This window comes from Chiroxiphia lanceolata, chromosome 4 (genome assembly GCF_009829145.1).
Source record: "Chiroxiphia lanceolata isolate bChiLan1 chromosome 4, bChiLan1.pri, whole genome shotgun sequence".
In the NCBI taxonomy this organism is placed as follows: domain Eukaryota; kingdom Metazoa; phylum Chordata; class Aves; order Passeriformes; family Pipridae; genus Chiroxiphia; species Chiroxiphia lanceolata.
In genome coordinates, this window is record NC_045640.1 from 40,016,993 (window position 1) to 40,042,823 (window position 25,831).

General features: G+C 35.3%; 1 protein-coding gene across 6 annotated transcripts in view; it reads left to right on the plus strand.

The window, feature by feature from the left end:
• The window catches only part of DDX60 (DExD/H-box helicase 60), a 44,125-nt gene that overhangs the window by 13,665 nt on the left and 4,629 nt on the right, over positions 1-25,831 (plus strand). For all 6 annotated transcript variants that reach the window (XM_032685105.1, XM_032685104.1, XM_032685109.1 and 3 more), the window contains 24 exons: positions 144-259; positions 2,375-2,538; positions 3,548-3,800; positions 4,633-4,796; positions 6,790-6,942; positions 7,226-7,375; positions 8,407-8,526; positions 9,940-10,035; positions 10,707-10,822; positions 11,383-11,528; positions 11,745-11,854; positions 11,962-12,066; positions 12,186-12,314; positions 12,918-13,045; positions 14,435-14,590; positions 15,799-15,943; positions 17,022-17,174; positions 17,821-17,925; positions 19,068-19,268; positions 20,337-20,441; positions 21,691-21,829; positions 22,505-22,626; positions 24,184-24,331; positions 25,399-25,541. In XM_032685105.1, the coding sequence (XP_032540996.1) occupies positions 144-259; positions 2,375-2,538; positions 3,548-3,800; positions 4,633-4,796; positions 6,790-6,942; positions 7,226-7,375; positions 8,407-8,526; positions 9,940-10,035; positions 10,707-10,822; positions 11,383-11,528; positions 11,745-11,854; positions 11,962-12,066; positions 12,186-12,314; positions 12,918-13,045; positions 14,435-14,590; positions 15,799-15,943; positions 17,022-17,174; positions 17,821-17,925; positions 19,068-19,268; positions 20,337-20,441; positions 21,691-21,829; positions 22,505-22,626; positions 24,184-24,331; positions 25,399-25,541 (3,367 nt within the window). The remainder of the gene's footprint in view (positions 1-143; positions 260-2,374; positions 2,539-3,547; positions 3,801-4,632; positions 4,797-6,789; positions 6,943-7,225; positions 7,376-8,406; positions 8,527-9,939; positions 10,036-10,706; positions 10,823-11,382; positions 11,529-11,744; positions 11,855-11,961; positions 12,067-12,185; positions 12,315-12,917; positions 13,046-14,434; positions 14,591-15,798; positions 15,944-17,021; positions 17,175-17,820; positions 17,926-19,067; positions 19,269-20,336; positions 20,442-21,690; positions 21,830-22,504; positions 22,627-24,183; positions 24,332-25,398; positions 25,542-25,831) is intronic.

The following is a 25,831-nucleotide window of genomic DNA, read 5'->3' on the forward strand; positions in this document are numbered from 1 at the left end:
ATATTTGGGATAGAATTAAACCCTTTGTTGTTTTTCTGCACAGTAAAACTGTGCTTTGATAAAGACCCAATTTTCAAATGTTTCATTAGAGAAGCTATAAAACCCTTTTAATTTCTGCTCTATTTCATATTTATATATTTCAGTAATGACCCTGCAATTACTTCACTTATTAAATACAAGGAATTCGATGAACGTCATCACTGGCATTCTGATAGACCTTTGACTGAGGAATATGAGCGAGTGCGATGCAGTGCTGATGGTAAGAATAACTAACACAAAGCCCATGGGTCTGTATTGGCCAGAACATTATTGTAAAGGTTATCATGGTTTTGCAGAAGGACTTCTCGTTTCAGAAAACATTTGCAGCTGTACAAATACCTGCCAAACTGGAGCTACTGCAGTAGCCAAATTACATGTAAACTGATACATCTGTGCATTATATATATGAATTTTGTATTATCTTAAATTGGTCTGAATATAACAGAATGAGCACTTACGGTCAGATGTTCATCATATATTCCCGTTTGCCTGCAAAATGCTTCACAGATTTATACAAACTATGTACATATGAAGTTTAATGTTTAAATATATAGTTAGGATATATAGTTTATATATGTTTAAATATATAGTTAGGATAATTTCCACATTTACATATGTGGAAAATCTGCCCAGATGGTTGCACAGTGCTTGCATAGCCAATCTTATCTTTTGAGAACAGAATTAAAATAAGAAGTAAAAGAAGTTGTTGTGGTTTAACCCCACAGCCACTCACTCGCTTCCCTCAGCTGCAGCAGGATGGGGGAGAGAATCAGAAGGGTGAAAGTGACAAAACTCATGGGTTGATATAAAGACTGTTTAATACAGCAAAGGCCACATGCACAAGCAATGCAAAACAAGGAATTAATTCACTCTTTTTGATGGGCAGGCAGGTGTTCAGCCATCCGCAGGAAAGCAGGGCTCCATCACACATAACAGTTACTTGGGAAGACAAGTGTCATTGCTCCAAACATCTGCCCATTCCTTCTTCTTTCCCCAAATTTTATTGCTGAGCATGACACCATATGGTATGGAATCTCCCTGGTCAGTTTGGATCAAACTGGTCAGTTTGGATCAGCTATCGCAGCTGTGTTCCCTCTCAACTTCTTGTGCACCCTCAGCCCCTTCACCAGCAGAAAACGTGTTGACTCTGTGTAAGCACTCCTCAGCAATAACACACCTGATTTATCAGCACTGTTTTCAGCACAAATCCAAACCACAGCCCATACCAGATATTATGAAGAAAATTAACTCTATTCCATTAAAACCAGTGAGAAGTAAATTTAAGTTTGTATTATTCTTGATGTTACACATTATAATTTCCTATTAAGTTCTTTCCAGATTGCAATGCTACGGAAAACAAGCCTTGGACTTAGCTTGGAACTTAGATTGGCAAATTTACATGAAATTAACTATACAATGCTGTATGTAGCAGGAAGTACTCCAAAATTTCTCTCAAAGATATTTCTATCATCAGTAGCATCATGCGGTGAATGAAATTGTGAAAAACCTACCAGAAGTTGAGAATTCATGGGTTACTGTTGGTACTTCTAAGGTTTATTATGGTTTTTATTCTGTGACTTAGAAATACTGTTTCCTGAGTGGGTATTTGTATTACTTGACCTATGAAACCAAAGTTCCATCTCCTCCTGTTTTTGGCTGGATGATTTTTTGCATTCTGTACACTGTGATTTTAGTGGGAAGTTTGGAGAGCATCCCCTGCAGAACAGTGTCTAGAGCACCTTCCATAATGTTGAAGGTTTATGAGCAATCCATGTGTGCCTTGCATGAATATTCTTATCTATTGAGATAAGTCTTCACACTCAGAAGTAGACTCATCATTTTGATTTTAGGACAGAGAAAGACAGATGCTTGAGTGTGGAAGTATTCATGTGCTCAGTTCAGAATCTTCCATTGCCTAGCATAAGTGTTGTTCCAGCAGATTTATTTTTTTACATTCTGATGGCAGACTCTTGTTTTATTGGGGAAGAAGTATCTTTCTGATCATTTGAATTGCCTTCTAGAAGGCACCTTTCTATTTTCATAGACTCAAACAGTAATAATTTCCAGGCATCCTGTTTTTTAAGTTTTCCAATATTTTTAACATGCATCTAAAGTAGTTTCAATTTGAGTCTATTGCCCATCTCTCAGATAGACCAAAGTACTGTTGGATTTCAGTGAGTCTTAGTAGCCAGCCTTTTTCAACATGAGATTTTGTCTTTTAGGTCAATTAGGAGTTTTTTTAGGAAATTTGTCAATTACCCAGCTATCTTTGCTGGTAACAGATTAGTCTGGAATTCTATCAGAGCATTTTTTAATCAATTATATTTGTTTGTAGCAAAATCCAAAAGTCCAAAAGAAAGAAGAGAAATACAGAAGTTACAGACTTTTCGTCACTTTTATGGAAGCACTCTGGAAGACAGCCCTTCAAAACATATTGTATATCAAGAGCATGTGTCAGAGAATGCTAATTCTGCTGTCAAAAAGGCACAAAAGAAGCACGTGAGTATATTCAAGTTGCTCTTTCCAAATATTTTTTCTACTATCCAGGAAAAGATTTCTACTATATGAGTTCCACAGCTGAAGTTTTATATTCTGAATGATCTAGTGGTTCACAGTTGAAGAAATTCAAATTTGTTTTGTACTTCAAATCTAATTAGCTAATTGACAAATGTGTTTTTGTTCCTAGTTAAGAATACTGATGAGTGATTGTATTTTAACAGGCATAAGTAAAAAAAATTAATAAATATGAACTCTGTGAAGGTTAAGGGGTTTTGGCTCATGACCAGTGTTATAATGTGGAGAGAGCGAAACTGGATTTCATTAATTTAATTTTACTCTTAGAAACTTGAGAAATACTAGAAAAAAACCCATTATTAAATTACTTATTTCGTTGCACTGTTTGGAAACATACTCTGTGAAAGATCCTGTAGATATTGCGATTAATCCTAGCTATGTGAACATTGTCAGACATCATAGGGTATGTAGCATGTGCTTGCATACTTGTGAACAATACTGACCAATGGTAATTTGAGTAACATTTCATAATAACCTGTAGTATGGATTACAGATTGTGAACTGTTGCATTGCCACTAAAACTCTGCATATAAAATAACTTTAAGTAACTTTAAACTCTTAATTTTATTTAACTTACTGAAAAGCATCCAGCTATGATCAGAGTTACTATTAGCCATGTGTAAAATGAAAGCTTGAAATTTAACTTTTAGACATTTCCTTTTATATTTTTCAACATTTTTTTCTTTTTATACTACTCGTGAAGCTTTATACTGGTTTAAAATGAAGTTTAGGGAAGGTCTTTTGAGCAACGCATATTGGGATTCATTATGTCTTCTTCAAAATTACTTCATTAAAAAAATTCCCAAAACACAATGCATGGTACAGATTAGTTGAAAATTATAAAGCACCTGCTGTGATTGAGTGATTAGCTTGTTTTAGATGATGCTTGGACAGAGTGATGGTTATTTCTAAATATCTTTATTTTATTGGATAGAAAAGTAAAGCGGAAATAATTACAGAGGAAAACAGCAGGCGACTAAGAGCTAAGGAAGAAAATAAAGAACAGAAGCAATGGCAAGCCTTATATATGACAACTGTAAAGGAAATAAAAGAAAACCAGACTGTTGGAATAAATAAATTGGAGAAGTTTCTCAAGACCTTTAAAAGTAAATCTGTGAAGTTCAGCATAGAAATGACAGCACTGTCTACCTGTTTACAAGTGTGGAAGAAACACTGCAAAGAGCAAGGTATGATAGCCAAATTCACGTTCAGTAGTCAACTTCCACTTTCTTTAACCAAGACAGTGGGTGACTTTGGGCATTCTCAGCTGTAATAAAGACATGTAAATACAACCCTGTTTCAGGAACATGAAAGGTGCTTTTAAGTGTTAACAGGCTCTGATCCCCTTTTGCAATTTCAAGATGTAAAGTATCCAATGAAATTAGATTGTAGCTGTTTCCCTGTGTTGTTTGTAAACATTGCATACATAAATAATTTTATTTATAGATCTTTAATAATTATCTAGCATGCACAGTAAAATGTATCTATATATATCATGGATTGTTTATTTAGCTGAGGTGATTAGCTTGCAGTTTGAATAATGACGATTTGCACGAGAAATCTGTGATGCCATGGTAAGTAGCCTTCTGTTTCATCAGAATTAACTTGTTAAGTCCGTCCCCTCAGTCAGAAGAGTCCAAACACACACTGCTCGAAACATGTTCAGAAGAGTTGTAAACATTGGAGTGAAATATGTTGCTAATAAGATTGAGTAACAAATTTGTGCATCAGGAAAGTAAAATGGGGGAGCTTGGTTATTGTGTAGATGTCAGAAGTATGACTTCTTTCTATAGATGAGTATGCAGAAGCAGGTAGAGTTATTTGGGTCCTTGGTCTTCAGTGGCACTCATTGTAGAGGTGAAAGGAGTCGTCTTTGTCTAGTTGTTTTTAAATAAAATTAATCTTTTAATTGTTATAGATGTGGCTAAGGTCTGTTCTGAAAATACCTGATATCAGAATTCTCTCAATGATATGATCAGCTCTCAGATAAAAGTAGGCTTTTTTTTTTTTTTTTTAAAGGAAACAAATCTAAAGATTTAAGCAAAGCTGTTCAAGTCATGAGGAGAATTCATATCCTTCTTGAAAAATATCAAGATCTCTTGGAGGAACCACATCTACAAAAGCTGACCAAATATCTAAAACTCCTTGGATTTGAGAATTTGGCATGCTCCCTGTCTGGCCAGGTAACTTTATAGTTAACTGGATCTGTAGCTGAATATTAACAGTGAATATTAAGCAATGAATAATGTGTAGGACAACAATACTGAGCTTATTTTATTTTGCATTGTGCCATAAGATTTGGAACTATCTATTCTTGATTCAGATATTAATCTTCTTTAGTTTCATGTATACATTCCTCTGCTTGATGTGAGGGCTAGCTTTAGTAAGCTTCCCCTTTAGAAAATAGAACTTTATATGGCTGCAAAGATAGCCTTTGAAACAGACATCAAGATTAATTTGCTCTAGTTATGTCTCTCTGAGGCCTTAGATGTGTCTGAGAGGTACCTGAAGTTCAGTCCATTGCTGAACTTTTAGAACAGGAAATCTTTTGAGGCTGTGGAGGTGGATGAAAACTGTGCTGTTTGATGTTATGGTATTCCTAATTGCTTCTGAAGGAAACTGTTTCCGATACTGAATTGCTTGTCGTTATTAGCACTGCAGAGACCACCAGTAGCTACACTGAATTTGGCCTGAAGTAGTTTCTCCAAGGACTGACCTTATGCTTTTCTGCCCACTGGCTGATTTAAGAGCAGTTTGATACCTTTGTGTGCAGATGGTATGTTATTAGGGAGAGGGGATGCTAGAGTGGCTCTCAGGCAGAAGAGGGAGTAGGTAGCTTCTCTTGCAAGAATATGAAGTCAACAGCAAAAGGAAGGAAGGTTACAGTATCATTTACTTCAGTGTCCCATTTTTCAGGTGCAGTACAGTTAGGAATTTTTGGAAGCTTATTTTTGGAAACTGTTTATCATCCTTCCTTGAGGTTCAGGACAGAGGAGAGAGAGGAAGTGAATGTTTTGTGAGAAATTTTCTCCCCTTTAAGAGTGGAAATTATTTGTCTCTTTTTCTACGTGAACTCAACTGGTACACGATGATTACCTGTTCTCGGCTACGTAATTATTGTAAAGGTGTTTGGTGTTCCAAAGAAGCTATACTACATTTTAGGAAGTAGAATTAAGGGATCCAGGGAACACAAAAAGTTTGCTATAAAGGCTTGGGATGATAGAAGAGATATTGTGGCAGGTTTAATTCTTGCTCATGAGGGTTCTACATCAGTTGGTGCATTTTGGACTTACTTTTGCTTTTGAAGCTCCTTGTTTATGATTATTACTTTTGTAAAGTTGGAGAAACTTTAGGAATAACTGAAATTTTCAGGAATAGCTGAAAATATTTCCTTGAAGAAATTAAAGAAGTTGGGAAATCTCCATCCTTAAAGACAGTAAAAACTCAGCTGAATAACCTGAGTGACCCATATTAAATGCAACTGTTTCTATCAGTGAGTTGGATTGACATCCAGATATCCGTAGAATCCTTAACGTTGGAAAAGACCTCCAAGATCATAAAGTCCAAACCCTGATAACCTAAATTGTTATGTGATTTTCTGAGTTTCTAGTGTATTTTATACGCATAATACTTTTCTGTACAGCTTTCAGGATCAGGTGTTGTAACCAGATGCATCCATGAACATTAAATTTGCTATGTCTTAGGGTATTAGTGCATTCTTTAAAAATATAATGCTTTTCAAAATTTGAGATCACGCTTACTTTATATTGAATTTCTTTTTGCAAGTGGGATTCATTGCACAAGGGATTGGGGCAGAGTGAAGAAGAGAGACATAAATATGTGATGAGAAGGCTCTGGCAGGCAATAGTTTGAAGAGGCTGAGCTTTTGCCTGGTAGCCAGTTTTGTTAGCTCTTCTGATAACAAAAACAATACCAACACTAATACTCGCTGTGGAAGACATAGTAGTTTTAGAACCTAGTCTCCTTCCAAGAGCACTAAATGTAACCCTGACATAAGAGTGTATGGTGTGGATTTCTGAGAGAAATTATTAAAAAACCACCTGCACTTTCATATGTTTTTCAGAGCTTGCACAGTTCAACAGAGCAAAAGACATACCATTTTCTTAATCTCTTTCTAGCTTTCAAACCAACTTGAGTTTTCTTTTGACCTTATAGACGGAAGAAAGCAGTAATCGGAATACAAGCAAATATGCTATTGAAGTGGGTTCAGCTCGATTTCAGCTACAATACATGGATTATTACTTGCTCAGAGAAGAGAGAAATGATCCAGATCCCCGAGTGCAACATTTCATACCAGACACATGGCAGGTAATGAGACACAAACTTTTTGCATGAAGTTAATAGAAATGATCTTTTTTTTGTCTGTCAGACCAAATTGAAATAGACAAGTTATAATTTGTAGTTCTATTTTTTTTCCACTAACAATTTAAGAGGAAAGAATACAATCATAACACAAGCACGTTAACTCTGACCCTCTGTAGTCTAAAATCTGTATTTAAATTCTACATGCTGAAATAAAAGATGTTTTCACAGAAAGAACACTCAGTATGAACTTAATGACAAGATATTTTGATATCTGCTCTTCTCTTAGCGAGAACTTCTTGATGCTGTAGATAATAACGAATCCGCGGTGATTGTTGCTCCCACTTCCTCAGGAAAAACATATGCATCATACTATTGCATGGAAAAAGTTCTGAAAACAAGCAACGACGGAGTAGTTGTGTATGTTGCTCCTACAAAGGTAAGGCTGTTTCCTACTACATACTCTGTATGTATGACTATGTAATGATTCTGAAACTGTTTGGGGTAACTTGTTACACAATTTTAGTCGATATATATTTTTTATCAGAAACAATATTTACATTCTGTTTCATATTTACATGCATTAGAGCATGCTTATAAAAAATCTTCAAAATATTTTGGCTCACATAGAGTTTTTGTCTATTAATATTTGTATAGATAATTTAAGGTCAAAACCACTAATATATAAAAAAAAGCTGTAGGTAGCATGTTAGGTAAATGATGAGAGTACCAAAAGTCTACCAATATGATGAAAGTAATATTAGAAAGCAAAAATGACTAAGCAAGACACGTTTCTCTATTTGAGTTCCAGAGAAAATGTATGAAACTCTAAGTAGTGGGATATTTTTTAGTGAGAATTCCATCCTAATAGTTCAAAACTGATTTAAGTGCTGAGGCACAATGTTTTGATTTCTTCTAAAATTTATTTTAATGTTCAGTGATATGATTTTTAGGTAGTGAATTACTGTGCTGTTATTTGAGAACAATCTCTGTGGATTGTTTTCTGTAAGTAAAATCAAATTTTTTTGTGTTTGTATTCAGGTTGGGTATCAAAATTTCATTTGAATGAAATTCTGCATCAGACTGATTCTGCATCAGTCTAGATGCAGAAATGTATTTTAAACATGCAGCCCAAGGACTTTGAGATCATTAAAGTGCTTGTAGATGAAGTAAATGCGATCTATTTTTAACTGCTTTGAAAATAATTAAAATACAGAATTAAAAATGAATAACTCACTTTACACAGCACTAAATTTCTTTGAAAGCATTGGAGTATAATTGAAAACAAAGTACCATATCTTTTTAAAGTTAACATTGGTGAAAGTCTAGACTTAATAAGACGTTACATAGTACCTTATAGTCTAGTACGTTAATATCAGTGCCAAAATTGAATGCCTTTAAATGTCTGAGACTGTCATATATCTTTAGACATGCACTCTTTAGTTTTGTTAATGATCTTCTTTATTTAAGGCCCTTGTAAACCAAGTGGTAGGAACTGTATACAGTCGATTCACCAAGAAACTTCCAGATGGATTGGCAGTGTGTGGAGTCTTTACCCGAGATTATCGCCATGATGTCATGAATTCTCAGGTATATTTTTATGGGTGTTTTAACACATAATAATAATAATGACTTCTGTATTCCATCTGGCTTCTGAAAATGTTAATTCTAATTAGAACAACTGAGCCATTGCTAAGTCAAAAGTTCAGGAAAAATCTATGCATACCTGTACTTAGGTATGTAAGTCTGTGGCATACAACCTCACCTCTTCATCATTAGTGGACATGCAGGTGATTACTTGCTCTGGTTAAAAGAAAAACCATTAAAATCCTTTTGTTACCAGCATACAGAAGATGCCTTGTAAATGTCCAGATAGAACATATCAGTAGCTTTTACCTTGTGCACTGATGTAGTCACTTCATTATAGAAGGCCACTAGGCTGGTCTTGCTTGTAATGGGGAGCCCAGAACTGGACACAAGACTTCAGGTATGGCCTCATCAGTGCTGAGTAGAGGGGAAGGATCACCTCCCTTAATTTGCTGTCCGAACTCCTTCTAGTTTGGACTCTTCCTAGTTTCCAGCCCAGGAAATCATTAGCCTTCTTTGCCACCAGGGCACATTGCTGCCTCGTGTTTAACTTGGTGTCTACTTGTCTACCTTCAAGTCCTTTTCTGAAGAGCTGCTTCCCAGCTGGACAGCCCCCAGCATATACTGGGGAATGGGCATGTTACTCCCCAGGTAAAGAAGTTTGTACAGCTCCCTGTTGAACTTCATGAGGTTCCTGTCAGCCTGTTTGTCCAGCCTTTCTAGGTCCCTTTGAATGGTAGCACAATTCTCTGGCATGTCAGCCACTCTTCCCAGTTTGGTGGCATCAGCAGGCTTACTGAGGTACACTTTTGCCCATCATGCAGACCCTTAATGAAGACATTAAACAGGATCAGACCCCCTTGTTGATCCCTAGGGTACGCCACTGGTTACTGGTCTCAGCTAAATTTTGTATCAGTGATCACCAGCCTCTTAGGCCCAGCCTTCCAACCAGTTTTCAATCCACTCACTCTGCTCATCTGGCCCATAATTCAACAGCTTGCCTGTGAGAATCTTGTGGGAGATGCTGTGTGAAGCCTTACTGAAGACAATATCTACAGCTATCCCCACATCTCCCCACATCTCCCAAGCCAGTCTTTTCATCATATGAGTTGGTGAAGCATGGCTTCCCCTTGGTGAATTCATGCTGAATACTCCTGATGACTTTCTTGTTCTATGTTTGTTTGGAAATGATTTCCAAGATTAGTTGCTCCATCACCTTCCCAGGATGGAGGTGAGTGACCAACCTGTAATTTCTTCTGTCTTCTTTCTTGCCTTTCTTGAAGACAGCAGTGACAAACATGCATTCACTCTCGTTTACCTTGAAATCACATAGATACATATTTTTAAATGCTTTTTTAATATAGAATCTACTTGTTGTTTGCTTGCAAATAATGTTTTGCAAACCTTTCTTCTTAGATACTAGTGACAGTGCCTCAATGCTTAGAAATCTTGATGCTGTCTCCTCGTTGCCAGAAATGGACCCAACGAATACAGTATGTTATATTTGATGAGGTAGGCATCTTTTAATAGTAACCAATTTAACAAATATAAGGAAAACCTTGAGAAAAATGTTGGTGACTCATTTTTTCATTACATAGTTTATTACTGGTAAAGAAACAGCTTTCAGAAGTATTATTTCAGACTTGTCCTCCAGTGAAAGAACTTAAAACTCTGTTATTCTTCAAGAGGACATACAATTCAATAAAAACTACCAGGAACTTCCTTTATTTCTCTCAAGTCAGTCAACTGAAAAACTAAAAGCCAGCACTGTAGTCTCAATGGCACAAATAGAACATACCAGACTGGGATCATACACGACACATCATACTCTATTGGTCAGACTTTCCAGGGAAGAAGTCAGTGATTAATCTTGTTAAATTTAAAATTCCTCCTGTATTCTTTCTTGTAGATGGAATTAATTGCTAATGATGCCAGTGAGTATGTAGGGTACAAACAGTAAATGTAGTATTGAAATTTAAACTAATTTGCTATCTAGTTAATTCTGGAGAGGTATTTACTGAACATTTGATTTGGATCCATGGTCGTTTGCTACAACATAAGGATTATTCAGTTCTGATCTTGCCAAACTTTTGATTTTTGCAAAACACAAAACTCCTGTTATGGATTCATGTTGATAAGGAACACTTCTTCTTTTCTTTTAATCCTTTCTCCCAAAAACCTAGGTACATTGTCTTGGCGGTGAAATTGGAGCAGAGATTTGGGAACATCTTCTGATAACAATTAGATGTCCATTTTTGGCACTCTCTGCTACTGTCAGTAACCCGGAACACCTAACTGAGTACGTGTGGAATTTTATTGCCCATGGGAGCATATTTACATTAGATATGAGCTGTTTTAGATAGATAGGTCAATTAGTATTGGAAAGACAACTGATTTGGAATTACAATGTTATACGTATTATGCTACCCTCACTCCCCAGTCGACACAAAACAATACTGTAATTCTTAACTTTGTAATGAGAACACACTCTACTTATTCCTTCAGACTCTGTAACTCTGAGCTGTGTGGAGGAATTCAGGGGGCTTTTACATCTGTTTGAATTGCCAAAATACACTTATCCATCATCAGTCAGAGAAGACTCCTGCACTATATATATATATATATATATATATATATATCTGTGTGTGTGTGTGTGTGTGTGTATAGGTACTATTTCACATTTTTTTTATTTGCACCCTTGGATAAGCTGGAGAAAATTCTCACTGACATTGGTGAGAAGGGACTGGAAATTCTATAGGAGATATTAAGCAGATTGTAGTAACTAATATATTATAGTTGTACTGATTTTCTTAAAATATATTTTACAAATCTTATTTTCATTTGATTTTTCTACTGTAGGTGGTTACAATCTGTGAAAAGGTATTGGCAATGTGCTGAGAATAAAATAGAAGGAAGCTCTACAAACTCTGAAAAGAACTTTACAAGACAATGTAAAGTGAAATCTAAAGTACGAGAACAAAAGAAATCATATCGTGTTAGACTAGGTGTGTATCACAATATTTTGTAACTAAGAAATAATCACTTTAGTATGATTTCTGCAAAAACTTAAGTCATGGTGTGTAAACTTAAGTGTTTTGGTTTGGTTTTTTGTTTGTTTTTGGTTTTTTTTTTCTTTTGAATAACAACAAACCTTACAGGATTAAATACTTGCTTTTTCAAACAACCAAGTGCAACATGACAACATTTTTGTCTCTTCACAGTCTTGTATGAAGAAAGATACAATGATTTGGAAAAGTATGTGTGTTCTCTAAACGGTAGCGATTTTACCATTGAACACTGTCATCCATGTGCTGCATTAACAGTCAATCATGTAAGCATAACACTGGTGTCAACATTGTTTAGCAACTATTACATTTAGGCAACATGGATTCCATCAAAATTATTTCTGTATTTTTCTTTTGTTTATACTCCTTGCAGATTGAGAACTATGGTATTCCTTCAGATCTTTCTCTGTCTCCACGAGAGAGCATCCAGCTTTATGACACAATGGCAAAAGTCTGGCAAGACTGGCCAAGGGCACAGGTGAGCATACACAGCTGTGAGCAAAACTTATCAAAATAAATAGATGACAAAGTACTAGAGTAACAAAGTAATAGATTAAGAACTCTTTAAATTAATATTAAATATTAATATTGTTCCAGGAGCTAGATCCTGAGGAGTTTGTCTCTTTCAAGAATAAAGTAGTAATAAAAAAGGCAGATGCAAGGAAATATGAACAGGAACTGAAGAAAGAACTAAGCGAATGGATTGTGCTTGGCCAAAGGCAGAAGGTAACAGTTGCTAGAGGGCATTTTCTTCAGATTTGTCCAGCTTTAGTATAATAGTAATTATATCTAGTAATATAATTATGGGAGTTTGTCCATATTTCTTATGTTTAACTGTTGCTTTACTTGAAAGATAAGCACTATTTGTAGCATTTTAATAAGCATTTTTAAGGTGATGTTTTCTCATCTCTTGGAATCAGATTTCTGATACTGCTGTGAGATATCAATTCATGATTCCTTTGGGTACCTCCTACAGTTGGTGAGAATATTGTACCTTTGATCTGCTTTTTTAGTCTACTTCTTTTTTGTTGCTTGTATGAAACCTTCTGTGTAACATTATGTATGTTCCCATGTAAAAGACAGAAATTCAAGCAATGAGCTGAAAACCATGGTAGCCATGAAAATTCTATTTTGAGCTCTTGCCAAAGTCAGTTGATAACTTGCAGACCTTTTAGTCTGTAAACTATAAGTGACTATTTCCGGTTCTGAATGATTTGAAAAATTTGAACTGATAGAATTTTACACAGGAAAATGGAGTCTTTGTATTTGCTAGCTTCCAGACTGAAGTATCTACCATTAAAATCTCCATAAAACTATTACTTCGCTCAGGTGAATGAACTACTGGAGCACCTTAAGCCAAAATCTGTGGATTGCTCAGAACAGCAGAAGTGGAAACATTTTGCAAACTTTGTTGATAAATTACATGAGATGGATAAGTTGCCTGCCATATTTTTTATGTAAGTATGTACATTTCATGTATTATATGTGTATTGCCTATATTCAGAAAAATGAGTATGGAGATAAGCATTGATAAGCAAATGCCATTTACATGGTATTTATTACCTTTGCCTTAAAAGTGAAGGTTTATCAACTCATGTGTCTTTATGGCACTGAAGTTTAGCTGAAATAAAACTGGGAGCATTTAATTACTGTGTGGAAAGGGTAGAATCCATGCATGATGTCTGAGAAAATTACAAGAAACTTAATCACATTAAAATCAGATTCTCCGTTGCTTTGCTCTGGTGTAGTCAGTAAAACTTGTGGAAAGTGTATGCTGTCTATTTAGAGGTGGAAATGATTTATGTAAAGGCAGATTTGCCACGGAAAAGGGTGAGATGTGATTTAGTTAATGTATTCGTTTGTTACATGGTGATACTCCCACTGCATAACCTCTAAAAATCACATCTTACATCCAGTGACAATGCATCAATCAACCTGGTTTGCATATATGAGGTGTAATTATGTAAAATCAAACATGCACAACTTTGATCATATTGATAATACCATTATTGTCAGTGATATTGCTTATATTAGTAAATTAGGCATGTACTTCAATGCTGGACTTAATAAAAATAAGCTACTTATCAGTAAACAGCTGTCTAATGCATACGTTTGCTGTAATAATGCACTGGAACAATCATGTAAATATGGAAAGTTTGCTCATCTCAGTATAAAGCCTTGCCTGTCCTTGCATTAGACACTAGGATTAGCATACTCACTGCAATTTCAGTCCTCACATGCTTATGTAAAGGTGAAAATTTTGCTCCTGATCTTGGTGACTGACAGATTTGAATGTGAATATTCTAATGGGTTTGGATGCAGCCTCACTGTATGTGTTGCCAGCATCTTGTATGGTTTTAGTTAACATTATCCGCCTGAAGCAAGAGGAATGAAAAAAATTCTTTTTGAGAGTGAAGCTGGAGAAGTCTTCATCCCAGTTAAACTCCACAGTCCAATAGTGAAAAAGCTATGAGGAGGAACAGCCATGTGGAAGATGAGGACAGGCACTGATTCTCAGTTGGGTAGTTGAGAAGAACTAAAGTGACTTAAGCTGCAGTTTACTTTATGTCCAAGTGTCCATCTTAGGGAAACATAGAGTTGAGCATACTACCTGTAGATAATTTATTGGTAGAACCATTTTACCCCTTGGTTTTGTAATAATAGCTGTTTGAAAGTGAACATAGAGTATGTTGGACATGAAATAGGGATAAGCTTCTAATGTTTAGATTCTATCATCAGATGATAGGGCTCATTGAATACTATTTTAACAGCATTACATATAAATTGTAATAAAACTGTATTAGAGTTCACCTATCTGATGTATATTATATATTGTTTGCTTCAAGATTTAACATCCATTCAGTCGAATGGGCAGCCATGACTGTATTCTCCAAATTGCTGGAAAAACAAAAAAGTATACAAGGTCCAGATCCTGAGAGGGAAAAAGAGCATTTAAGGGAAAAACTAAGAAAAGTGAACAAAATGCTAGCAAAATTGCCTGAGTAAGTATTATAACAAGATGTTATTAAAAAGCTTACGTATTATGACAGAGTGTAATTTTGTGATAACTTTTTTCTGGGGATTGCACCTTTCAGCAGCACATCCATCTAGCTTGAGGAATAGTAGTCCTGTTCTTCTTTGTGCTCTAGTACCCCACACCGCTGGAGCAGCTGAGTGGCAGGTATCAATCAGCAGTACCTACTGTATAGTCAGGCAGCAGGAAGGTGCCAGCACTCCTGACATTGGGTAAGGTGCTGCCACTACAACAAAAGAATCAAAGAGAGACCTGAGTATATGAGATTGGTCAATTTGGAGTAATTAACTACTGAGATATCAACATATCAGAACATCTCTTTTTCCAAACAGTAAGTTTAGTCATGCAAGTCCTAAAAACAGTGTAGCATTTGACCCTGCTTCTGGGTCAGCCTCTGTGGGAGAATATTGTCATAGTTTAGCCTTGCCAGGGTAGTGGATCTATGAAATACAGGTTCACCGACTGGTGAGATCCTATTTTAATATTTGTCAGCCTTTTGTTTGGATTGTACTGTATTTTTTCCCCCCTTAACCTTTCATTTTATTAATTTTATGATCATAGAGTATGGATTTTATAAGACATTTGGGAGAGAAATATGGCTATAGTTATCAGGAATGTCAAGAACGTAAAACATCTTCGTTTTGTCCTCCTAATGACAATTTACAGGGCATTCTTTGGACATAATATCATGGAAGAATGAACTTAGCTGACTTTAAATTCCTACTGGATTTTCAAGTTCTCACTTACTACTATTAGACACATATTTAGACATTGAAGTACCTTAAAAATTTGCCCTTAAATACTCTTCCCTCCCCTCTCTTCTTCAAATCCTGTCCTAAATCCTTACCGTTCATGACATTATTGGCAGTAAATCCATCATGTTTTTCTTTTAATCCTTCTCCTATGAAATCTAATTAGCTTACAAATTTGCTAATTGAGGTACTTATAGTCTCTGTCTTTATCTTCCTTAATTTTTGTCCTCTCTACTTCACCCCAAACTACTTGCAGTTTTTCATATGAGCCATGATAAAATGAAGCTGCTAGCATTATCACTATTTACATTAACAGTTTAAAAGGGAATGAGTCTGCATCTTTCAGTATCCAAAGAACATTTTAAAATTGAGAAATGTATGTTAATTACAAAAAAAATGTATTTTTAATTGTTATTTTATATAGGGATACCAAAAAGTTGAGCCCTCAAAAAATGAAAAGCATGGAACTTCTTTCAACTAAAAAAAGCAACCTAGAAATAAGGCTTAAAACCCTAACTGCTATCCCTTCTGTGTGTACTTATGCTGACCATAAAGCAGTGGATGAAGATGTAAGTAATTCACTGATAATTCTAACTTGGTTTTATTTTTGTATGTCTAAAATGTGTGAATTCATGCATAAATGCATAAAAAGCATAAAATGATGCAGTTGTACTTTATAACAGCATTCATTGACTTCAAGAAATATTCTGAATATTCCCATTTAAATGTGATCCCAATCTTAGATAACTTTTATTTTTAAGATGTATGGACAACTTTCATTCTGCCAAATAAAAAGATGTTGACTTCTTGCGATAGGAATCCTGGGATGTAAAATACAGTTAATTCACTTCCATGAACTTCCAGCAATGCAGTTCTATTACTTGTTGACTCCTGTTTTTCTGAATCATCAGCATAGTGTATATGGCACATTTGTGTACTTAAAAAAAGATTTTTGAGACCTTCATATCTTGTAAAAATACTAAATAATAATTTTTTTTAGACTCCAAAAATTCTAGTCCTCACAAAGCAAAATTTTCTTTGCTTTTCAATGTGTTTATGTCCCCCAAGGAAAGAAAAGATGAGAAAACCATTGAAAATCTGCAGGTGTTCATCAGAAATATTAATGTATATATTTGGATAGAAATAATTAAGGAATAATTAATGAAATATATTTATATGAGGTTGTTTTCACCAGTACTGGGTGCCTGGGCCTTGATCCAAGAGATTCCCTCTGGTCTAAATTTTGTAAAACATGGCTGTGGTTCATATAGCTGTCTCTTCATGGAGCAAATATAATTGTGATATATATAGCTCTTAATTCTTAATTGATGAAGTATCTTGATAATACTTTCTGCTTATTGTGATTTGTCTTGAAAGGGGAAAATTGTGTGCATTGGGACCAAACTCGTGATGCCTTATCTTGGGAACTTTTAAGTCTAATAGCATTTTTGGACTGCTGTCAGCTGATGTGGAAGGAACACTGCTTCCCACAGTAGCACATGGGTTAAGGCAGTGAAGAAGTAGCTTAAACTTCAGAACAGATAACACTTAGCTGTAGAGTGAAGTTCAGAAAATACTGAAAAATTAACAACACCTGGTTATGCTTAATACTTTTGTGGTTTATACTTAACATTTGTTTATTTGTAGACTTTGAGGAAGATTTTTCATCGTCTTAGGTTTGAGAGAAGAGGTTATCTGCAGCAAATGATGGCACTGAGGGGAATTGGGTATCATCATGCATCTATGTCCGCTAAGCAAAGACAAGTAGTGGAGATACTTTTCAGGCTGGGATACGTGAAGGTTGGTGAATTGGGATCAATTTTATTTTTTTTTTTTAAAGTCTTAGTTTCTCCATGTATTTAATTTTGAAATATAGTGTACCTTTCACTAGTGGTAAAATATGTTGCATTTACACATTAAGTGCCACAGCCTTTTCCTCATCCTTTGCCTTTTTGTTTCCCCCCAATTCAGTAAAGGATAGAGATTCTTGTTAGTCCTCCTTTTGTTGCTAATGTATTTATAGAAACATTTTTTGTCTTTCACTGCAGCAGCCAACCAAATGTGCTTTAGTTAAATGAAGTCTATAGGTTTATTATATATTGTACTGTCTTCATGAAATATTTCACTTTGTGTTCAATTCCAATATTATTGCAATTTATTAGTTATTTCAATTTTCATAATAGATATGGTATAACTTTCAGGATAAAAAGTTTAATATGCAAATGTAATAACTATGAATTATACTAAAGAGTGAAATTCCTTTATATTTATGGCTCTGTTAAATTCACCAAATTAAAGCATGATAGATGAGACGTTTTAGCATTATATGAGAAATTAAAGCAAAATATGAGAAATTATAGTAAAATTCTTGTTGATTTAAGTTTTTTTTTTCTTAAACTGAATATTGCCATTTCTAATAGATACTCTCGTGTTTGATATTTTATAGGTAGTCACAGCTACTTCATCTCTTGCTCTAGGAATCAACATGCCATGTAAATCTGTTGTCTTTGCTGAAGATTCTGTCTTTTTAGATGCCTTAAATTACAGACAGGTATGGAAATAAAACATCCACTTTTTATTACAAGAACAGTCATACAGGTATACTACAGTGTGCAGTCAAAAGACCTATTTCAGCAATTCAAAGATTACAATTGCTGAGTGAAGTGAAGGCATATATTTGGCTTTTAGTTATGGAAGCTGGAAAAACAAAAGCTGTTTGGTTCTGGCCAAGGTTTTACAAAATGAAAAATACACTGTAAGAACATACAGTGGGATTGTAACAATGAAAGGAAAGATTGTTGACTGGATTAATGGGGACATTTGAGTTCTTTCTGTCTTGGAAGTGGCACTCCACAATGCAACACAGCAGTGTGGAGGTGAGATTGCAAATGCAACAAAGCAGAATGTCTCTACTCACGGCACAACTTACTAGGTGGGTTGAGAGACTCTAACCTCTTCATCAGCACCTGTTTCCTGCTCCTGTGCTACTTTTCAAACCAGTATTCATGAAATACTGCCAGTTTGCCTCAGGATCAAGAGGCCATATAGGCCACATACAGTTGATGGCATCACCTAACTCTCAGTGTCAGTGTGAGTGGATCTGTATTATATCTGGACCTATGTGCATCTCCCTTCTGCTGCACATATATGTATATATATGACTCCAACTTTATCACATCATCTGGTACAAGGGGCAAGTCCCTGCAACGGACCAGACCAAGGATACGTGATCCAAGCAAGAGAATATACCCTTAGGAAGGTTTTCCCTGCTCTTTTTTTTATATTCTCTGCTCTTTATTCATTCTGAGACTACCTCTGCTCCAAATCTACTCAGAAATTATTCGGAACTAAATGTAACTTGAAAACAAAGCTGGTGTATAGATATAAATAAAGTTAAAATTTACCTTGAAGAAAAATAAATGTTAAAATGACATTTGAGAGAATGTAAGTATCCTGGCCAGTGTTTAGGTCTTCCATTAAATATGGAAATTCACATTAAAAAAAGTAAAGAAACACACCACTTTTGTTAACCAGCTAGATTTGAGGTATATATTTTGCACACATTATTTTAATAATTCTGCATAAATGCTTTATTAAGACTGTATAGATAGTATATACAAGTTAGGTATTTTTATTTAAAAATTAATAATGCTATTGTATTAATAATATGATTAATTAATATTTTATTCTCAGATGTCAGGGCGTGCTGGAAGACGGGGACAAGATATGATTGGAAATGTGTTCTTCTATGACATCCCACTGCCCAAAGTTGAAAGACTTATCAAATCCAATGTACCTCAGTTGAAAGGCCAATTTCCTCTGACTATTTCCTTAATATTGAGACTCATGCTGTTGGCTGCAAAGGCTGATGACAAAGCAGATGCTAGAGCAAAGGTTTAATATGTTTTTTTCTTAACTTCAATATAATCAAATACTGTTTCCTTAACATGAGCAGAAAGTTACGCACTTCACAAGTAAACAGCCTGCCCCAAATGAAATGGTATACTCTGCTATAACTGCTTCTAGTACCTGTGCCATCTTCTCCGCAGTATTCTGCTGTCCATTGTCATGCATTTATTCTTTGCAATAAATTTTATCATCAGAAAGAATGCCACTAGCAGCAAAGTAATTTTATCAGCTTTTGTTCTGTGCAGTATTTGCATTAAAATGGAGAATCAGCAAGTCTTCCAATATTTAAAATTTTAGTTGTATTTGAAGAAAAGATGAGAACATATATTTCCATGGGGAAGATGGGTGCTATGAAGTGCTACCTCAGTTGAAACAATGAGGAAATTCTATGTATTGCTAACTTGTTTAAATACACATACGAACTATCTGTAATCAAAGAATTCTTATTCTTGCCATTTAATGCAGTGATTTAAGTAAACAACACATAAAGATTACAAATTGGTCAGAGATCTCCTCTTATAGTGTTAAGGAACTCTTACCTCCAGATGATCTGATTTTTACATCCACTTCAGCATATAGACATTTATTTTCGAGAACTCACTGAATGAATTCAGACATAAGTCAAGAATTCTTAAGATAACAGTGGAGATTGGTAAACTTCTGTGTTAAATATTTATTGTGTTCAAAAGGTATTATAGTGAAAGGAGTAATTTCAAAACTTCCTGGGTTTAGTTTAATGATATTTAAATCCTTGTCTTTTAGATCTCTTTATGAATTTAATGTAATTAACTTTACAAACTCCAGCATATATTTTGAAAATGAGCATACATTTGACAGAGGATAGACTTTTTCACGAGCATTTCCAAGAGTTAGGCATTCAATTTACATAAGACTTAAATAACCTCTACATAGCATTTTTATCCTGAAAACCAATTGATGAAACAAAGCATAAAAGCTGGATATTCATTTTTTTCTTGTTACAATATCAACATTCCTTTGGATTTCTGATTTCTGGGTTTTTTTTTACTTTCTTTTTCCTTTTTATTTGACCAGGCTTTGTCAGTGTTGAAGCATTCACTGATGTCATTCAGAAAAGAAAGATATGCTGAAATATTGAAAATTTATTTTGTGTTTTCCTTGCAATTTCTTATCAAAGAGGTATGTTTTGACTTGTTCCCATAAAGGATAGTTTTTCTTAAATCTACAGATTTTTATTTGTTTATATTTGCATGCTTTAATTTAAAGAACCATATACTTTTTATTTCATAGCAATAGGCTATTTCTTTCTGTTACAAATTTAAGGAAACATAAAATTCTAACGTCTTAAGTTTGAGGTTAATTCTGAGCTACTTATGTTATGGAATAAATTCAATATGATATGGTCTATAAGATTACAAATAGATTAGGAAAGTTAGAGTTGTGCATTTATATTATGTATGAAAATTCATGCATGTGAAATGATAGGAGTTTAAGACATACTAAGGATGACATGATTTCCAAAGCAAAAGTTTAGAAAGTAGATCTTAGATAATACTGAAAATCAGTAGTACATCTCTCCATAGTAATAGTTTTAAGTTTGGTGGATACCATTTTGGAAAACTTTCACGCATGACTCCATTTTGGCTTAACAGCTGAGGACTACAGGCAGTAAGTGATTACATTAACAAATCATCTGTGCCCAGGTTTCCAAGTCCTGCTCCTAGTATGATTCCTAACCAACATTTCTGCCTCTTCTGGGTGTCTGCTGTTTTTGAGATGAGGGGTATGATGCTTCTGTTGAAGAGAAGAATCTGATCAATGTGCAGGAGTTCAGAAATGTTTCCAAAAAGTTACAGTTAGCATAAGAATTGGACAAAGCCTGGCCCACACACCTAGTATCCTGTCTCCAATAATTAGTGTATTAAAAAAAACCCAACCATATGATGATTCTCTGAATACTCCGTACTTGCTTACAAGGCATAATGCAGAGTGATCTCTCATAGGAGAGCTGTCCCGGAATTTAGAGCCTTTAAAGGAGTTTTATTCCATGAGCTTGTCCTGTTGCTTTTTAAAACTATATAAGCTTCTAGCATCCAAACATCTTGCAGCAAAACATTTGACAAAACACTGCTTGCTGGGCTTTTATCTGGTCAAACATTTAGGTTAATAGTTTTCTCTTTAACGCACATAGCATCAGGCCTTACTTTGATGACTGTGTGCACGTTTCATTTGCAACATGATCTAAATCTATAAGGTCAAAATCTATACTTGCAGAAATTTTTGCCTTTCACTGTAAATTCAGTAGTCTCAATAGGTACCTATACATTAGGCTGAAAGACTGTTCTGAATATCACAATTGTATGTTTTTGTTGTATCTAATTTCATCTTTTACAACTAAGCTATTTTTGTTTGCTTTCAAATTAAATAGGGCTACTTGGATCAAGAATGTAACCCCATAGGATTTGCTGGACTTGTGACACACTTGTACTATCATGAACCTTCAAATTTCGTTCTAGTGAGCTTTCTTGTGAAAGGTTTATTGCACAAATTGTGCCAACCAATTAAAGGTAAATAATACTCCATTGAAGTTAATTGCAATCTATGGCAGACTCTGTAACCTTGATGATACTGGGTACCTTCTTGCTGCTGCTACCTTTTGCTTGCCTCACCTTCATCTTCAGATCCTTGACCTCTGCCTCTATACACTCTGCGTATGCTTATATTTCTGTCTGAGAAAGCCAAGGCACACATCTGGCAATGCTGGTATCATGAACGTATCTTTGCTGTTTCTGAAACATTCTGGTGAGGTAAGAAGTAATACCATACATAGAAAAATTAATAATTCTGACTCCAGAGTAAGATTTAAGTTCTGTCTAGCAAATAAAATGGGTGACTACTCTGAATATCAACAAATGAAAAAAGTACGTACTACTAATGTCTCATTACCTGAGTTAAATCTATTGTGTGCACTGAGATATGGTACAATATGTTAACATATAGGAATACAGTAATGATTTGTACATACTATTAGTTGCTTAATTATCTACGATGATCTACTACTATCTATTTTGTATCTCATGAGTTGATTTTTATCCAGCATAGTTTTGCAAAACCTCTGTCCTGACAGCTGTTATGGTCAAAGAAACTCCTGAATGGTTGTTTATTGTAAGCAAAAAAAGCCCACCACATAATTTTTTTTTACACTTTCATATTTAACCCAAGCACTTTCTGTTTTGACATAGACTCAACTGTTTTCTCAGAAGATGTCATGGAAAAGCTAGTTCTCATTCTAGCAAACTTATTTGGGAGAATGTATCTTCCAGCCTGCTCGATGAAATACAAACGCCAATTTTCCCAGTCAAAGGTAGAGAAAGCATTTGTCTTTACCGTAACTTGTGTTGTGTACCACTTCAAACAATTTGTTTCCTTTTCTCAGTTAGACTGGTGTCCTTGTGGATGTACAGCGGCCTGGTGCTGCCCACCCAGACGCTCTCCTACTCCTCCATCTCAGCAGGCTGTGGGAGAAAATAGTACGGAAGAGCTCGAGCTCATGGGTCGAGAAAAGAAACAGGGAGATTGCTTACCAGTTATGATCAAGGGCACACCAGCCTTAACTTGTGGAAAATGAAATCAATTTGGTGCCAATTAAAATGGATTTTGGTAGTGAGAAACAAAAAAATTTCAGCAGCACCTTCCCCTGCCTCTACCATCCCCAGGCTCAACTTTACTCCTTCATTCCTGTCTCCTTTACCTCTCCCTCACCCCAAGTAGTGCATGGCTGATAGGAAATGAGAAATGAGCTGTGGTCCATTTTTAACAGCTCTGTCTGTCACTCCTTCCTCATCCATGTCATCCCTGCTCCAGTGTGAGTCCTGTTTGTGGGCTGCAGTCCTTCAGGATAAACCTGCTCCATTGTGGGTTCTCCACAGGCTCTAGTTCTTTCAGAAAACATTCAGTGGCTCTGGTGTGGAGTTCTTCACAAGCTGCAGTGTGGGTATCTGCTCTGGCATTGTCCTCTCCACAGAAATGGCCGCAAGGAAATCTCTGCTCCACTGTGCTCTCCTCTATAGGCTGCAAGGGAGTCTGCTTCATTACTTGGAGAACCTTCTCCCCCTTCTCACTCTGCTAGACTTTTGTCTCCACCTAGGGAGCTGAAGCTTTTTGTGACACATACCAGTGATCCAGGACACCAGCATGCTCTGTGGTATATGACACTGTAGGCTTAAGGCTTTTTCAAAAAATGGGACAGTATTAGTAGGGTGAGCATTACCATTAGTTCTGCACAAAGTTAACTCATCATGGGTGCAAGCAGGGAAGTGAAACATTTATAAGGTGCTCCTGTTGGCTCTTCTACCCAAGGCCTTAACGTGCTCGAGAACACACCTATGGCTGGAACAACAGAGGAAACTTCTTCTGTATTAAACTGTTTATGTGGCCAGTTTCCAGCAAGCATTACAAGAGAAAAAATGTTATTTATTTCTGAGAAGTGGTTAGTCATGTAGGAGGGATTACAGGACTGTTGTGGCTAATGGCAGCCATCAGTCTGTCATTTTGGCAGGGAAACCTGTTGAACACCAAGATAGACAAAACAAGATCTGAGAAAGGCAGCCCTTCAAAAGGCCACTTAGAGCTAGATAGAAACATCTTTAGTAAAGCTGTTTGCCAAGTACCCTGTAAGGAATTTTATACTTACTGTTTATCTTCCATGCCTTTTCTGCTTGAAATTCATGTTCATCTTTAAGGTCCGTTAATTCCAAATGTCCAGGCAGTCTGACAAGCTGGGTAAAGTTTGAAATTGCACACTTTCTTTTTTTCTATCAATATGCTCTGTGTGTACTAATATTTTATGTATGGAACAATGTAGAACTGACACTTTTGGACAAATCACCTACATTAAGCAATGAACTGCTTGTTATTTAAGGTCTTCCTAGAAGATCTACCAGAAGACTTTGCAGATGCTTTAAATGAATACAACACCAAAGTACAGGAAAATTTTGCTCATTTTCTTCTGACAACTGCCAAGCTGGCTGATATGGAACAAGAATACAAACTTCCACTGTCAAAGACAGGTATGAAGTGAAAAATTAATGCATGTTTATAATTTGTGAAATTGTATTAGGAAGAGAAGGTTAATTCTCATGTTGTAAAGAAAAAACTTATGGCTTGAGATACAGTAATAAAGAGCTACAATTTCTATTTCACTTTTGTTTTACAAGTATTACTGATTAATTTGTATGTGGCAGAAGTTTTGTACAGAGAAAGGATCATTTTAGTTGCTATTCTTCCATTATTCTGTAGGGGAAAAAACCAAAGGGACTATAAAAGAAAAAAAAAACCTAAGTAAAATTATTGAATAAAAGTCTTTTTATCTGATCATCAGTGCATTTGCAGATCCTCAAATACCTAGAATACTTGAATTGCTTTCAGAATCTTACCAAAGATTAGATTTTCAACATCTGAACAGCCTTAAGATTTAAGTATCAATTAAAGAACATCACAATTTTTTTTAAATCAACTGAGTTATTTATGCCAGTAAGTGATATTCAGTAAGAAAAGCAGTATGAAAAGGCAAGCAAATTACCAAGAAATATAGATTGCCATTGGGTGAAAAATATTTAACTACTCTATAATCTCAAGTTATTTCCTGGAAGACAGATATTAAAGCAATGTAATATACCACTATCCCATTGCCTAGCTCCTCTAAAAAACATGCCTTCAAAAATACTATTTTTGCAATAAGAAAGCACTTCAAATATAGGACGTCCTTTATTCTGTCCTTCAATGTAAGACAGAATAAAAGATGATGGTAAACTAAGTCTTCTAATGGTAACATTGCCTTTGTTTTTGGCATAACTTTTGGCTACAGATGAGTCAAGAAGAAAGGTTTAAGTTGCAAGGGGGGAGATTGAGACATAGTAATTCTTACCATTAGAAAGCTCTTTCTTATACACTATAATCAGCTACACAGAAGTTCTTATGAACAAAATAAACAAAGATATATCAAGAAGGATTTAAGTTTGGAACATTATTTCCTGTCACTATCTACTGCACTGAAAACTTACCACTTTCAAACTAGATTGCTGAAAAGGGCTTTGTGTCTCAATAGCTTATGTTGTATATGAAACTTCTTGTCTAGACTTTACATCTCAGAATTGGCATGGCTCTGAACTAGCATCTTATTTGATGGACAACACCAAAAGCATATCTGCCATCTCACCTTTTGCATGTTTATCTGGAGTGGTTGATAATGATCTATTTCATGGGAACATCATTAATAAAGTAAGTTATTTTTTCATGGGGGCTAGAATTTTATTGGAGTTCAATAAAGTATTTGTTTAATCACAATCTTCTTCCCTCTGTCTAATATGATGGCACTGTTTGCAAGTGTCACTCTTTAGGAGAAATAATTCAGAAAGTGTCAAAAAATAAATATCCAGCACAAAGTAGCACCACATTGTCACAGTGCAAAAATCTGTAAATATTTTGCTTTCTTACAAGGTCTCCATTGCTTTTGACTCTCAGACAAGTAAAATACTCTAAAATTTCAAACCATATCGCCATTTTGTTTT